The sequence below is a fragment of the Stegostoma tigrinum genome, chromosome 10 (assembly GCF_030684315.1).
Source record: "Stegostoma tigrinum isolate sSteTig4 chromosome 10, sSteTig4.hap1, whole genome shotgun sequence".
Lineage (NCBI taxonomy): Eukaryota > Metazoa > Chordata > Chondrichthyes > Orectolobiformes > Stegostomatidae > Stegostoma > Stegostoma tigrinum.
This window is the reverse complement of record NC_081363.1, coordinates 8,359,422-8,375,623: the sequence shown is the minus strand read 5'-3', so window position 1 is coordinate 8,375,623 and position 16,202 is coordinate 8,359,422. Positions and strand designations below refer to the sequence as shown.

The following is a 16,202-nucleotide window of genomic DNA, read 5'->3' as shown; positions in this document are numbered from 1 at the left end:
GATGGCCAGAGTGAGGGGAGGGCTGATCGGGGTAGTGGAGGGAACTTGTGCGTAGAGTCAGGGGAGGTACTTAACGAATACTTTGCTTCAGTATTCACCAGTGAGAGGGACCTTGATGTTTGTGAGGACAGCATGTCACAGGCAGATATGCTCGAACAGGTTGATGTTAGGAAGGAGGATGTGCTAGAAATTTTGAAAAACATGAGGATAGATAAGTCACCTGGGCCAGATGGGATATGCCTAAGGTTCCTACAGGAAGCAAGGGAAGAGACCGCTGCCCCTTTAGCAATGGTCTTTGCATTCTCACTGTACCCACTGGAGTAGTACAAGATGATTGGAAGGTAGCAAATGTCAATCCCTTGTTCAAGAAAGGGAACAGGGATAATCCTGGAAATTACAGACCAGTCAGTCTTACTTCTGTGGGGGGCAAATTATTGGAGAGGATTCTGAGAGATAGCATTTATGATTATTTGGAAAAGCATAGTTTGATTAGAAATAGTCAGCATGGCTTTGAGAGAGGCAGGTCATGCCTCACAAGCCTTATTGAATTCTTTGAGGATGTGACAAAACACATTGATGAAGGTACAGCATTGGATGTGGTGTATATGGATTTTAGCAAGGTGTTTGATAAGGTTCCCCATGGCAGGCTCATTCAGGAAGTAAGGAGGCATGGAATTCAGGGCAAGTTGGCTGTCTGGATATAAAACTAGCTGTCCAATAGAAGACAGTGGGTGGTAGTAGATGGAAAGCATTCAGCCTAGAGCTCGGTGACCAGTGATAGAACATAGAAATTAGAACAGTACAGCACAGAACAGGCCCTTCAGCCCACAATGTTGTGCCGACCATTGATCCTCATGTATGCACCCTCAAATTTCTGTGACCATATGCATGTCCAGCAGTCTCTTAAATGACCCCAATGACCTTGCTTCCACAACTGCTGCTGGCAACGCATTCCATGCTCTCACAACTCTGTGTAAAGAATCCGCCTCTGACATCCCCTCTATACTTTCCTCCAACCAGCTTAAAACTATGACCCCTCGTGCTAGCCTTTTCTGCCCTGGGAAATAGTCTCTGGCTATCAACTCTATCTATGCCTCTCATTATCTTGTATACCTCAATGAGGTCCCCTCTCCTCCTCCTTTTCTCCAATGAAAAGAGACCGAGCTCAGTCAACCTCTCTTCATAAGATAAGCCCTCCAGTCCAGGCAGCATCCTGGTAAACCTCCTCTGAACCCTCTCCAAAGCATCCACATCTTTCCTATAATAGGGCGACCAGAACTGGACGCAGTATTCCAAGTGCGGTCTAAACAAAGTTTTATAGAGCTGCAACAAGATCTCACGACTCTTAAACTCAATCCCCCTGTTAATGAAAGCCAAAACTCCATATGCTTTCTTAACAACCCTGTCCACTTGGGTGGCCATTTTAAGGGATCTATGTATCTGCACACCAAGATCCCTCTGTTCCTCCACACTGCCAAGAATCCTATCCTTAATCCTGTACTCAGCTTTCAAATTCGACCTTCCAAAATGCATCACCTCGCATTTATCCAGGTTGAACTCCATCTGCCACCTCTCAGCCCATCTCTGCATCCTGTCAATGTCCCGCTGCAGCCTACAACAGCCCTCTATACTGTCAACAACACCTCCGACCTTTGTGTCGTCTGCAAACTTGCTGACCCATCCTTCAATCCCCTCATCCAAGTCATTAATAAAAATTACAAACAGTAGAGGCCCAAGGACAGAGCCCTGTGGAACACCACTCACCACTGACTTCCAGGCAGAATATTTTCCTTCTACTACCACTCGCTGTCTTCTGTTGGCCAGTCAATTCTGTATCCAAGCAGCTAAGTTCCCCTGTATCCCATTCCTCCTGACCTTCTGAATGAGCCTACCATGGGGAACCTTATCAAATGCCTTACTGAAGCCCATCCGCAGGGATCTGTTCTGGGACTTCTGCTCTTTGTGATTTTTATAAATGACTTGGATGAGGAAGTGGAAGGGTGGGTTAGTAAGTTTGCTGATGACACGAAGGTTGGTGGAGTTGTGGGTAGTGTGGAGGGCTGCTGCAGGTTGCAACAGGATATTGACAGGATGCAGAGTTGGGCAAAGAAGTGGTAGATGGAATTCAACCCAGAAAAGTGTGAAGTGATTCATTTTGCAAGGTCCAATTTGAATGCAAAATCAAGGGCTAATAGCAGGATTTTTGGCAGTGCAGAGGAATAGACGGATCTTGGGGTCCAAATCCATAGATCCCATAAAGTTGCTACCTAAGTTGATAGGGCTGTAAAGAAGGCAAATGGTGTGTTGGCTTTCGTTGGCAGGGGAAATGAATTTAAGAGCTGCAAGGTTATGCTGAAGCTGTATAAAACCCTGATTCGACCACACTTAGAATATTGTGTTCAGTTCTGATCACCTCATTACAGAAAGGACGTGGATGCTTTAGAGAGGGTGCAGAGGAGATTTACCAGGATGCTGCCTGGACTGGAGGGCAGGTCTTATAAGGAAAGGTTGAGGGAGGTAGGGCTTTTTTCACTGGAGCGAAAAGAGGTGTACAAGATGATGATAGCCAGAGATTTTTTCCCAGGGCGGAAATGGCTATCACGAGGGGTCATAATTTTAAGGTGATTGGAGGAAGGAATAGGAAAGATGTCAGAGGTAGGTTCTTCGCAGAGAATGGTGGATGCGTGGAAAGCACTGCCAGCAGTGGTAGGGGAGTCAGATACATTGGAGACATTTATTCAACTCTTAGATAGGCACATGGATGATCGCATAATGTAAGATAACAGGTGGGCCCAACTTCACGGGCTGAAGGGCCTGCACTGTTCTACATTGTACATGGCTATTACACTACACGTCTGATTTCAAATCCTGCATGAACTATATTAAACCTCAAAAATCAAGACTGAAAACATTTTGTTTGTTGCTGCTAGTACTAACTTACTCTTCATGGCACTCCAACTGGCTTGAATACTCAAAGACCGGATGGTATAGGTGATAGATAAAGTCACCACAGTCCTCCCAGTCCATAGGTCGCTCTCTCATTGGAGAGAGAGATGACTTGTGGTGATTTAACCTGAGCGTCACCATGCCTCAGGCAACGGAGAGGTTGAGAAGGAGAGTCCTTCATGGTAACTTCAGCTGTCAATTAGCTGGATGGCTGTTTTGCAATGAAGTGTGATAGCAAAAGTGTGGGTTCAATTCACGTACAGTGTAGGTGATCGGGTTAGATGGAATTGTAATTCTGGTAGACACAGAAGGTCAGAATTGGAGGAGTGCTGAGATCATGAAAGGCTGTAGGTGATTACACATAGAGAGGGGGGTGAGACCACCAAGGATTTAGACACACAAGTTGGCTAATTTCTCAATAAAATACCTTATTTCTAGATTTGTTCTGTATTTCAAGGATAGAATTATGACTCACTGAAATATGCATCCACAATGGGACTGAACAAGGTGTTTTTGCTTAATATTTAAGCGCTTGATGATGAATATGTCATCTCATTACAGTGACACATACAGGAAACTAAAATTTCGGTGAGCTAAGAGCTGCCAGAGTTTCACAGAAATCATCTACATGGAAACTGATCAGAAGGTGTTTACTTCCTCCGTATGTTCAAACTGATTATTTAATTTTTTTCAGAGCTGATGTCTTTTGGCAACACAAGTATTCCATTCGCCAAGTGAATTTTAAAATATTTTACTTGACAGTTTCGCCTTTGCACCTTCCCAGAGTAAGGAAGTGAATTTGAGATGAGTTCCCCCCTGCCACAACCATTGTAAACCTACATCGTTCAACATTTAAACAAAACCTGGCTGTTAAATGTCCATCATCATTAGCCTGTACTTACTCCTTTGGCAGTGTTTTTATCAGTCGGAATCTACATGCCAACGAATCAGCACTCAACACTCACATTCAACAACAATGTTCGTTCCTCCCTTTCAATTTGCATTCTTGTGAAATTGGTATCTTTTTCAGCAATAATCACATTTTAAAATAGAAAACAAGTTGAATATGTTGGCAGACTTCTCATGTCACTGGATGAGTAATTCAGGGGTCTTGGTCAATGTTCTAAGGATACCAGCTCAAATCTCATCATTGCTGCTGGTGGAACTTCCATTCAATTAATAATTAATTCAAATTCAATTCATAAAATTTAAATTGAAAGTTACAGTCTTATTACTGGTGACCATTAAATTATCATTGATTATCGTAAAAATCTATCTGGTTTATTTGTATTCTTTAAGGAAGGAAATATGCCATCCTTATTTGATCTGACCTATATGAACTCCAGACTGGCAGCACGGTTAACTCTCAACTGCCCTCAAAAGAGCCTAGCCAGCCAATTAGCTCAAAGGCAATTAGAAATACATGCAATAAATGCTTGTTTTGGTACAGGCAATCATATCCAAGAAAGAATAATTTTTTTGAAAATCCGTAAGATCCAATAAAGAGCCATTACAATTTGAAATGGCATTTGCACAATAGTAGGCACAAAATCAAAACCCTGGAGCTTTCCAGGCTATTTTATGGAATTCAAGTTCACATTTATCTTCTTGTTGCCAAAATAAAATTTGGCAGATCTCAATCTCAAAATCTTCAAGTGTTTCCAGCATCTAATACCTTGTGTAAGAAATATGTTCCAAATATTCAATATCTTGCTTGTGTAAACAGCTTAATTCCTAAATGAATTAGCGCTAACTTTAAGATTTCACCTTCTTGCCCTGAATTTCCCCAGTTTGACTGTTTTTCATCCAAATTATTGATCCGTTTTATTGTTTTAAATCTTGACTTAAATTAAGCCTGTTGCTGAAAATATCTAGTTTAAAATTAAATTCTGCATTTCCAAACAAGGCAGTTTGAGCTGTACAACTCTGTAGGATTACCCACTGATGTGAAGGAATGAATTGACGATACCTCAAAGGAAGCGCATTCTACCGCATTAATAAATTAATGGTTTATCATGTACCATAACCAACACAACTGTATCCTAAAATAGCCAATAAATTATTTTTGTTGTGTAATCACAGCTGTTTAGTAGACAACCAATTTGCAAGGTCTCATAAACAGCAAATGTCTACAGGAATAGAAGACCGCATGCTCAGGCAATTTGAAATCAAAGTGGAAAATGACGGAGTCAGTCAGCAGAGTTAACGTTTATGATTTATAGCCTTACTTGAGAACATCATAAACCTTATCCAGATATTTTTTTGTACTGATTTTCAACCAATTACGTGACTGTTAGTTGAAATTCAGGGGTAGAAACATTGATTTTTGAATCAAAAAGAAATAATTTGTCACAATTTCAAATCAACAAATTGAAACCTGTAATTATCAAGACAATATCCAGAAAACACACTAGAGTTTTCTCCTGCAAAAGTTGCCTCTGCTTCACATTTACTTATCTGGGATTTGAACATTGTCCCCAGAACATTACCCGGTTCTCTGGATGACTAGCAACAGTATTATTACAGCATCAGGTTCCCTCCTAAGAGGATAATACGCAGTGTACAAAATAAACATAGTCTAATAGCCATTACAGACACATAGCTGCAGAACGAGAACTGAAAGAACTGTGATTGCTGTAAAACAGGAACAAAAACAGAAGTTGTTGGAAACGCTCAGCAGGTCTGGCAGCATCTGTGAAGAGAAAAATCAGAGTTAACGTTTTGGGTCTGGTGGCCCTTTCTCAGAACCGAACTGAGGGTCACTGGAGCTGAAACTTTAACTCTTGTTTTATTCCTCACAGATGCTGCCAGACTTGCTGAGCTTTTCCAGCAACTTATATCTCTGTGGCTGCAAAATCACATGGATTAGGGCCTGAGCCTTGAAGGGAACGGGACATTTAGGAATTCCAGGAAAGTAGAAAATTTGGAGGGTGCCTCTAACAACAGAAAGAAGGAAGACTTAAGTTCAGGAAACCAAGAAGTGGAGATATTTGGGTAAATGATAAAGGCAAAAAGTCAGTGGTGGAAGAGGTGTACAGACCTCCTAATGAAGTCACCTAGTAAGAGTGGGGTATAAAGGAAGAAAGAATGAGAGCTTATCAGAAAAGCACAAGACTAATAATGGAGGATTTAATCTGCACAGGCTGGAAATTTCAGATGGGCAACGGGAGCCTAGATGAAGAATTCACAGAATACTTTCAGTGTGGTTTCTTAGAACACAGAAAAGTACAGCACAGTACAGGCCCTTTGGCCCAAGATGTTGTGCCGTGGAATAATCCTAATCCAAAAATAAAATAACCTAACCTACATTCCTCTCAATTCACAATTCTTAGAACAGCACATTCTGTAGCTGAGTGAGCAGGCTATGCAGGCAATGGGATACAGTTAATTAATGAGCTTATGTCAAAGTCACTCCTGGGATTGAATCTTATATTCAGTTTGAGGGAGAGAGGAGTGAGTCTGAGACTGTTCTTTAAAAATACAAAAAGGGTATGAAAGCAGACATGTCTGTAGTGATTTGGAAAATTAGGCTAAAGGATTGGCTAATCGAGAGGTAGTAGTAGAGACTGGAGGGGATATTTCAGAATACACAGAATAGGTACATTCTAATAAGTTAAAAACTTATTTCAAGGGATATACCTATGACATCTGGTTAATTACAGATAATTAAGATAGAATCAGACTTAAAAGAAACGTATATACTGTGCAAAGACAGGTGGCAAGTCAGAAAATTCAACTGAATATAACAGCAAATACTGATCAAAAAAATTAAAAAGGAGGGTTTAAAAAAAAGTATGAGACAAAGCCAAACAGAAACATTAAAATGGACAGTAAGAATTCTTTCAACATTTAAAGAAAAAAATTAATAAAGTTAGCATTAGTCCTATAGAGAGTGGAAAACAAGTAAATGATAGATGAGTTGAACAGGCATTTTGCATTACTTTTCACTGTTGAGCACACAAGAAACATTTCAGATGTGGCAATCAATCAGGAATTAGAAGGGATAATGGGAACTGCAGATGCTGGAGAATCCAAGATAACCAAGTGTGAAGCTGGATGAACACAGCAGGCCAAGCAGCATCTCAGGAGCACAAAAGCTGACGTTTCGGGCTTAGACCCCAGCTTCACACTTTATTATCAGGAATTAGAAGGGAGGCAGGAACTCAGGAAAATTGCAATCACCAGAGAAGTGGGCTGAGTAAATTGTTGGAGCTACCGGGCAGACAAGTGCCAGGGTCTAGATGGACTTCATTCTGAGGCCTTGAGAGAAGTGGCTGATGCATTAGTTGTAATAGTTCCAAACACCCCTAATTCTGGACAATCCAATTAGTTTGGAAGATAGGTAAAAATCCTTTATTCAAAAAGAGAGGCACACAAAGTGGGGGAAATCTTAGGCCATACATAACACGGTGTGAAGCTGGATGACCACAGCAGGACAAGCTGCATCAGAGAAGCAGGAAAGTTTGATGTTTCAGGTCAGGACCCTTTTTCAGGCCTTTCTGAAAAAGGATTCCGACGCAAAACGTCAAACTTTCCTGCTTCTCTGATGCTGCTTGGCCTGCTGTGTTCATCCAGCTTCACACAGTGTTATCTCAGATTTTCCAGCATCGGCAGTTCCTACTATCGCTGAAATCATAGGCCCCAGTTAGCTTAACATCTGCTACAGTGAAAATGTTAGTATGTGCTATTATAGAAATTATAGCAGGTGATTAAATAATTGGGCAGAATCAACATGGTTTTTAGAAAGGGAAATTACGTTTGACCAATGTGTTAGAGCTCTTTAATGAGGCGCATTTGTTTTGAATGATGGGGAACACATATATATATTCTGTACCTATATTTTCAGAAGGCTTTTGATCAGCTACAACATCACAGGTCATTGCAGAAAACAAAAGATCATTATGTAGTGGGTAACATATTGTCTGGCTAACAGGAAAGAAGGTATTGGGCGTAATGGGTCTTTTTCAGGTTGACAAGATACAATATGTGGTGTGTCACACAGATTGGTGCTGGGTCCTCAACAATTCCCGTGATGATATGTTCCGTATCAAGCAAAGTCTTGATTTGAAAACTTTCATTTCATGATTTCAAATCCATCTCTGTTATCTCTGCCAGCCCAAAAACCTTTGAGATCACGGTGCTCCTCTAATTCTGGCCTCTTTTGTTTTCTCGACCTTTAGCTGCCTCGGTCCTAAACCCTAGAATACCGTTTCTCCACCTCACTTTCCTCCTTTAAAAGCCAAGCATTTAATCATATAATCTTATATCTCTTATGTGGTTAACTGTCTTAATTTGCTTTATAATGCTCCTGAAATGCACTTTAGGCATTTTATTACATTAAAATATATTTTAAAAATACACGGGTCCGCTCTACCCTTACCCAAAGTTAAATCCCTCCATTATCTTGTTCAACCTATCTCTAAAACCAGCCCTACAATATCAACTCCATCCACAGAATTAACCATTCTTCTTAAACAAGCTTCTTGTGCAGCCATGTCTTATCATTAATGGACTTTCAGCTTCCTAGTTCTCCAACTATTAATTTGCTTTATTAACCTTGTTTCTCTCCATCTCCGTCTCATTAAGCCTCTCCTTAAAGTCTCTCTTTGATCAAAGATTTTAATCTGCTTGCTAACTATTTTAGTTTTATCTAGTTTTCCTTATGGATTTATGAAGCAACTTGTGAAGTTTTCCTCAAGAATACAAGTTGAAGCATGATTGTCGACATGGCCTGTTTAACCTGCTCCGCTATTCATTATGATAACAGCTGACCTTGGGCTTCAACTTTACCTGCCCATCTGCTTCTTATATCCCTCAGAATTCTCTGAAAGTACACAAATCTGCCTGCACTTACCCCTGGAGCATCTACCTGAATGATAGAGAATTCCAAAGATGCACAACTCTTTGAGTGAAGTAATTTCTCCACTCCTCAGTCTTAAATGATTGGTACCTTATCCTGAGACTCTACCTCCAGGTTTTTGAGTAACTAATTTGTGAAATTTGAACTTTCATTTATGTGATGCTTTTAAATGGTTTTTATGCTATTACGTAACACATTGTCCAGTGCCAGTCACCATCAAACATCATACTTTTCAAATTACCATGAAGATGCACCAACAACGTAAAAAACATTTGTAGAAAATGCTCAGATATTTTGAAAGCAATGCATATGTTGGGAATTTGCTCTGCTTATTCTTAAGTTCACTTGCATTTTACAACTGAAAATAGAATAGAAAACAGGGGTGCAGAATCACTGCTTGTTAACCTGCATGCAACCAGATCTGTGCCAGGGTCATCCAAGGGTGCATCGGTCCCTGCCTTGGCATACTGCTCTGCAAGGATGAGGCCACCTCAGACAGTGCTTGCTCCACTCTTGAAGCTGCGATCGATGTGGCATGCACTGAACCTGCAGGGGTGCAAGACAGAGGGCCATTAATGTGTGACATCAGGTTAAAGCTTTACGAAGACTCTAAACAGATGCAGAACTAATGAGACATTACAGTACTTCACATCATCAGACTCAACAACCACACACTGAAGCAGCTCTTCATTTGTCAATCTAAGCTGTCCTTTATGATGTACTGGGGGTTACACACATGAAAATCAGCCTCTTTGGACTGGGTTTTCAATAACCTGGCCTCATAATTCACATGTAGCTCATGGTCAAACTTGATAATGTTTCTGTGAGGGCCTCAGGACGTTAGACTTCATTAAACATATTATGAATTGGCAGGATGTTGTTGTGTAATCAGAATTTTATTATCAGTATTGCATTTCAGCTGAAACTGCAATAAGCAAGAGACTAAAATGCTTTAAAACTTTATTTTTATTAGTGGTCTGGAAGAATTCTAGTAAATTATAGTAATCAGATGCATAATTTAACAACAAAATTGTAAACGGAAATAAACAAATTGCAGGATTTGCAACTGAATGCAACTAAAAATAAATAGGCTGCCCTTTACTTCTCTAACAGGATACGATTAATTGTTGATTCCTGATGATATCGAAACTACTAAAGATTGGATTTTAACTAAAGCCTTTGATAGGATCACAGTAAAAACAAACTGCAGTTGAACCCAGTAATCCTAACTAAATTTATTTTTGGCTAATTTCTCATTTAGTTAACAGTCCCATAGTGATGCTGCCTACACTGCCTCTGTGTATATCCTGTTCAGTTTGCAGTTTTACTCCAAATACTCGTTTAGCTTGATGAAAACTGTTGGTGCTGAGTTCTGCTGTTATCTCCACACCTTTCTCAAATGCAAATTTTTTCAGTGAATTTTCTTTTACAATGTTGGTAAAGCTTAAAACTTACCTATATTGGATTGCCTTTAAATTAGGACTTTAGCAGTATCACAAAACATTACTTTGCTTGCACTTACACTGGCTCACATTCACACTGTGCAAAATTAATTCCTTGAAATGACCTCAGATCCAAACTCAACTTTAAAAGTCATTCAAAGCTGACGAGTCTGTAGACTGGCTGCACTTTACACATTGCTCACTTCCATGATGAACAGAGGCATCAACATACTTGTTTCTGCACAGATCTATCATTTCAGAGGACACACAGCCTTCCCATCCTCACATAGGGAGGATGATGTAGCAAGCTGAATGGTGTGGGAAGGCGTGAATTAGTAGTTCCTGCAGCATAATATATAACGGTCCCTCCTGGAGGGCAGACATGTCTACAGTCATCAGCCCATCAGCTAGATCCCATAGTATGTATTCACAAGACATGCAGAGGGCTTATTCAAAAGAAAACAGAGTGTTTTATGGCCTTGAAATACATTATGGTTGGTTTAGAATCAGATTTGTTAAAAAAATCATAAATTGCAATAATCACAGCCAGGTAGACCTTAGCTTGGGTGATCAGCTGTTAAGTTGAAGCAGAAACATAACCCCATTTTACCTAGATTTTGTATGATATCATAAAATAGCTGACAGTGAGTCAGCAGACGTTTACATTTCACCTGATCATCGGAGTTAATGGAAACTACGCTGCTGGCTCACTATTACCCAAGGATTAGAATGACCCTACTTGGGTTAACCTCTGCAACCAGTTATCAGCAGCTACTTTATTGACAGAACTGCCTGGTTGCCAGTTATGCAGAAGGTACCTTTTGTAGGATACTCTCTCCACTGACCAGTGCCACAAAGGGATTATCTCAGAGAGATGACAGTGGTGAGTTGTGATAAGGACTTTCCAATTCAAACCATTAATCCTTCTCCGACAATAGTGGGTTGCCATGCTGTGCATTTTGTCTATTTGTTTTGAGTTTATGATTCTTTTGTTGTTCAGTATGATTTGAAACTTACAGGTTTAGCATTAACCATTTTTAAGAGTTACCAGTACTTTTAGGTCTCAAGGTCTGAGGGTTGCTTTAAACCATTAAAAAAGCAAAATCTAAAATTTAGTCAGAAGCTATTCAGTTAAAAATACGGAACATCTTACATTAAATATTAAGAAAATGTGTTTTAAAATTAATGAAAATGCATATGGTTTGTTAGACTCACGTGATTGACACAAAGGGTCTGTTTCTGTGCTGTATGACTCTATTATAGATTTTATAAATCATGTGTTTCAAATACCTTAGTCAATTGACTAAGTTACTCTCGGTATATTGTCCTGCTTGCCTAGATTAACATTTCAATCAATAAAACATTTAACTGCACTAACCTCTATTGATTGAGATCTGAGTCCTGATATGAGAATCTGAGATATGACTCATGCAAAATAAATAGACTTTAAAGTCAGACAGGCACAGAGAGACAAACAAAGCGGCTGTATGCAAATTAGCAGCAGCCCAGCAATGCTAAACAACCGCATGATATCAGCCTCTGAGCACATGCAGGGTGGGCGGGAGAGAGGGAAGAGGAGAAGGACAGACTGCGTTGCAGCATGATATGGGTAAGAGATGCTGTATTTCACAGATTGAAATCAATATCATTGGCCGAGTGCATTCAGGTCTCATGATAATCAAGGGCCTGAGGAGGCAGTGCAAGGGATGGGGACAAACAGCCACAGCCTTGGCTTGTAACAGTAGAACACGCTACTGCTGATGGAGAGTTAGCGTTCACATTCGAAAGTGGACGATAACGTGACCGAATCAAACCAGTAGGGCTGTAAAGGAACTCTTACTTACTAACTGAAAAAAGGGAGAAAAAACCATGAAAGTAAGCATCTGGAGGATTGCCTTCAAACAACAAATCAAACCAGCAATTAAAATCTCATTAAAATCTCTCACAAGTAGAATTATGATTATTTTCAATACTCTTTAAGAGTTGCTGACCCATTCTTGAGTGCACGTTCAACCTTTGAGTAACAATAAGATTCAGGGAAGGAATGGATTCGATCACAGCCTGTTTACAGCAAATCACTGGCAGATTTAGAGAAGGATAAATCTCCATCTCTTCTGATGGCACTGAATGGTGCTGAGATATAGTCTTACAGCCCTGCAACAGCTTGTTTAAACGACAGTCCTTCATGCCTGATGAATGACATCAAGTAATTTCATTGTCAAGAGCCAAATTGGGATATGCCCTCACCTGACCACCACGGATATTTTGTTTTAAAACAGGAAAGAGGCCAAAAACCACGACACCGGTCCATTTATAGCCCAGGCTGAACCCTCCAATCGTAGTACACTCACTGCTTCTGTGTTGAGGGCAGTTCATGGGTCATTCCCAGCCTGCACATCTATAGTTAATCAGTGCACTTATTGACATTGGTGAGCACTAGGGCTGAAAATCTCTCCCACTTTTGCAAAAATGTACATGTTAACAAGCACTATTGATTAATGTTGCTGGGTCACCTTCTCTAAAATGTTGATAAAACAGGGCATTTGAAAGCCTTTTAAAAATATGCGGTTGCACTATGGCTATATTATTGGTCCAGATCATTTAGTTAAATGCAATGAATTATGAAATACTGCCTGATAACATGTAGCAATTTGTCAATGTAGTTTATTCTGTAGATACAGGTTATTGGCCGTGTCCCTATCTTTGAGCCAAAAAGCTGGGTACAAGTCCCTTCTGTTCTGGAGGTGGGCAACAATATCTCTGAACAGATTATTTTAAAAAAAACACTCTTGTGGCACTATAAACAGGTCGATTAGAAAATATCTGGATTCTGCCCATCCTCCTTTCAAGCTTCTAGTACTTGAAGAGCCAAAGGATAGCTGCTATCTTGCTTCAGTTCCCACTCTTAATAGGTAATGCGATACGAAGAGTGCAAGGCTGAAAGTGGTTTGTCAGTCTTGCTGATCTTTTACTTACCTGAAGCTGATCAATCTGTTCTAACAGGCTGTGACAGACCTATGGGCTACATGGGATTTGAACCAGACATTCTGGCCTAGGAGTAGGGACACTACCCCATGTTACAAGACCCTTTGATTTTTTAATTTTTGTGCACTTCCATCGATGATTCTGCCTAATTTTCACCACCCTAATCCATTCATAATGAAAGCCAATCAAACATTAATTGTTACGAAATCAGTGTCGTCCACTGCTGAAATTGTACAACAGCATCCTTTAAGCAGTTACAATACAGAATATTATCTAAACGGAGAAAAACTGCAATAAGATGCAATACAAACGGACTGGGGTTACTTATGCACGAGATACAGAAAGCTAGCACACAGGGCCCAGCAGCTAATCAGGAAGTTACAGGGTAAGAGAGGGGTGTCTTACTGCAACTGTACAAAGTGCTAGCGAGACATCTGGGGAACTGTGATCTTAGTTGTGATCAGAGATAATGTGAACTGCAGATGCTGGAGAATCCAAGATAACAAAGCGTGAAGCTGGATGAACACAGCAGGCCAAGCAGCATCTCAGAGCACAAAAGCTGACGTTTCGGGCCTAGACCCTTCATCAGAGAGGCCCTCTGAGAGAGGAGTAGGACATTGATCCTCTTGAGCCTGCTCTGTCATTCAACAAGTTCACGACCTGACCTTCCTCACGCTCACTTTCCTGTCCTTTCCCCGTAATACTCGATTCTCCAGGTGATCAAGAATCTATCTCAGCCTCAAAGACACACAAGGACTCCACCCCCACAGCTATTTATGGCATGGAGTTCGAAAGACTCTCAACCCTCAGAGAGAAAATACCTCCTGAATTCAAGGATGAACTCAAGGTCTTCAATCTCAGAATATGCCCTCCGGTCTGAGACTCACCCTTGAGGGTAAGCATCCTTGCAGCATTTACACTGTCAAGTCCCTTAAGGATCTTAAACGTTTCATTGAGATGACCTCCCATTCTACTAATCTCCCTTGAGTGGAGTTCAAACCTATATAGCCTTTGCTCATAAAATATAATACCAGAGACCATTCTACTGAGCGTTCTCTGAACTGCCTCCAATGAAAGGGTATCTTTTCTTAAATAATGCAGCCAAAACCACTCTCAATATTCCAATCATGGTCTCACCAGCATTTTGTACAACTGCAGTAAAACATCCATACTCTTATACTTCATCCCCTTGAAATTAGGGCCAAAATCCTATTAGCCTTCTGAGAAGTGCAGGAGACGGGTCAGACATGGTTGCGAACTGTTAACCACTGTGTGTCTGTGTCTGAGTCTGAGTGTGTGTCTGTGTCTGTGTGTGTGTGTACATGTGTCTAAGTGTGTGTGGGGTGGAGTTGGGAGGCAGGAGGTGGAAACCTCAGCTGAGGAAAAAGGTAACGTCAGAGGCAGCCAGTGGTAGGTAGCATTATTGGAATCGATGTGATAGAGATTAAGAAACTGGGGGAATGGAATAAAAACCTTGTGGGAAGCAGAGTATGAGGACCTGGCACATGCTGTTTCTGGCTCAGATACTGCCACTGTATGTAGAGGTTAATAGAGAACTTTGGAATCTGTATATGATGGGTTACTGGGGATGTGTAGGCTGTGGCCAGACTGGGTGAGTAAGAACAGCTCATCTTCCAGCTTTCTGGAGGGTCAGCATGCAGATGGCTTCTTTGCAGAACATGCTCACAGTGCATCAGCAGGTCTTCCAGGGTCTCCTATTGTCATCCTTTCCAGCATGGAAATGGTGACTAACTTCAAGGCAGCAACTGTACACCCACCCATGTTGCAGTATCATATGGCTGCTATCTCAACTTCCATTTTAGGAATGGCAGAAGTTACATAGTGCCTCAGTGATCAATAGAAACTCAGATGGAGATTTGAAAACCAAGCTTATTGCCATTGTGGCTGTGAATATATACGCTTGCAAGAACATGCAGGCTCTCACAGCAGTCCAGCAATCTGATCTCCAACATATTTACAGCACCTTGCAAACAGACTTGCCGTTGCCTGTCAGCCAATAATATAGTGGAGTTAAGGTTTTTAGAAAAGAGAATAAAAGAAGCCATCTTTTCATAATGATGGATCATTCTTTTCTTAAGGGGGGAGATGTTGCGAAGTTGGGTCGAGCACTTGTGGGTTGGGAGGCAGGACGTTAGAATTTTGTAAAATGCTCGGGGTGAAAGCATTGTGTGGCCCCTTTAGAAGATCATGTGCTTTTTCTGTGCTTAGAGATTTAAAATGGATATCTGTGAGCAGCAGCTTGAAAGTCTGCAAATACAGAGAGAGCACCTGAATTGAAACATTTGTATTGAAAGGACATACTGTTAGTGGGCCAAGCGGCAGTTTTTTCTCCCCCAAGGAACAGGCTTTTGAATTTAGCTAAACAATCTGAACCAGGTTCTTAGATATCAAAAGCTTATTAAATTTAAGTCTGATGGTTTAGACAGCATAGGACCAAGCCTACTGTAAGGATTATGGCATCAAGGGTATAAAAAGAAGTTTGAAAGACACCAGAGCTAACTGGGATCCGACAATGTGAACTGCCCCCAGCTCTTGAGAGATTTGCTGGTTTTCACAACCTCCTCTATGTCTTAGAGAAAGCACCATCTAAATAACAAAGGTACCATGGCACAACTAGTTACTATTCCTGACAGAAGAATCGAAAGAGAAGGCATTCCTGACAGCAGATTTGATGGAGGAGACATCGAAAATTCCAGAAGACATGTAATCTTGCTGTAATGTTGAGAGACTGATTTTTTTTTAATACAAGTGTGACTTGTATTTATTAGAACAGCATACCATTTGAACCTTACTTTATTCTTGAGTTGTTAGTAGTCAGAAGGGATTTATTTAGTTTGTTAATAGTTTAGTTAATTTGTTCATGGTTAGAGTTAGAAAAATAAAATTATTACTTGTTGATTTTTAAAGTGAGTGTCTGGGATTTATTTGATTTAACCACTCGGAGTTGC

The 16,202-nt window shown here is 40.6% G+C and overlaps 1 protein-coding gene and 1 long non-coding RNA gene across 3 annotated transcripts in view; one reads left to right on the top strand and one right to left on the bottom strand.

Moving 5' to 3' along the window:
- Positions 1–16,202, bottom strand: part of ttc7b (tetratricopeptide repeat domain 7B) — a 433,024-nt gene that overhangs the window by 146,380 nt on the left and 270,442 nt on the right. For both annotated transcript variants that reach the window (XM_059648959.1, XM_059648958.1), the window contains exon 18: positions 9,212–9,352. In XM_059648959.1, the coding sequence (XP_059504942.1) occupies positions 9,212–9,352 (141 nt within the window). The remainder of the gene's footprint in view (positions 1–9,211; positions 9,353–16,202) is intronic.
- LOC132210056 (uncharacterized) overlaps positions 1–16,202 on the top strand; it is a 77,249-nt gene that overhangs the window by 17,910 nt on the left and 43,137 nt on the right. The window lies entirely within an intron of this gene.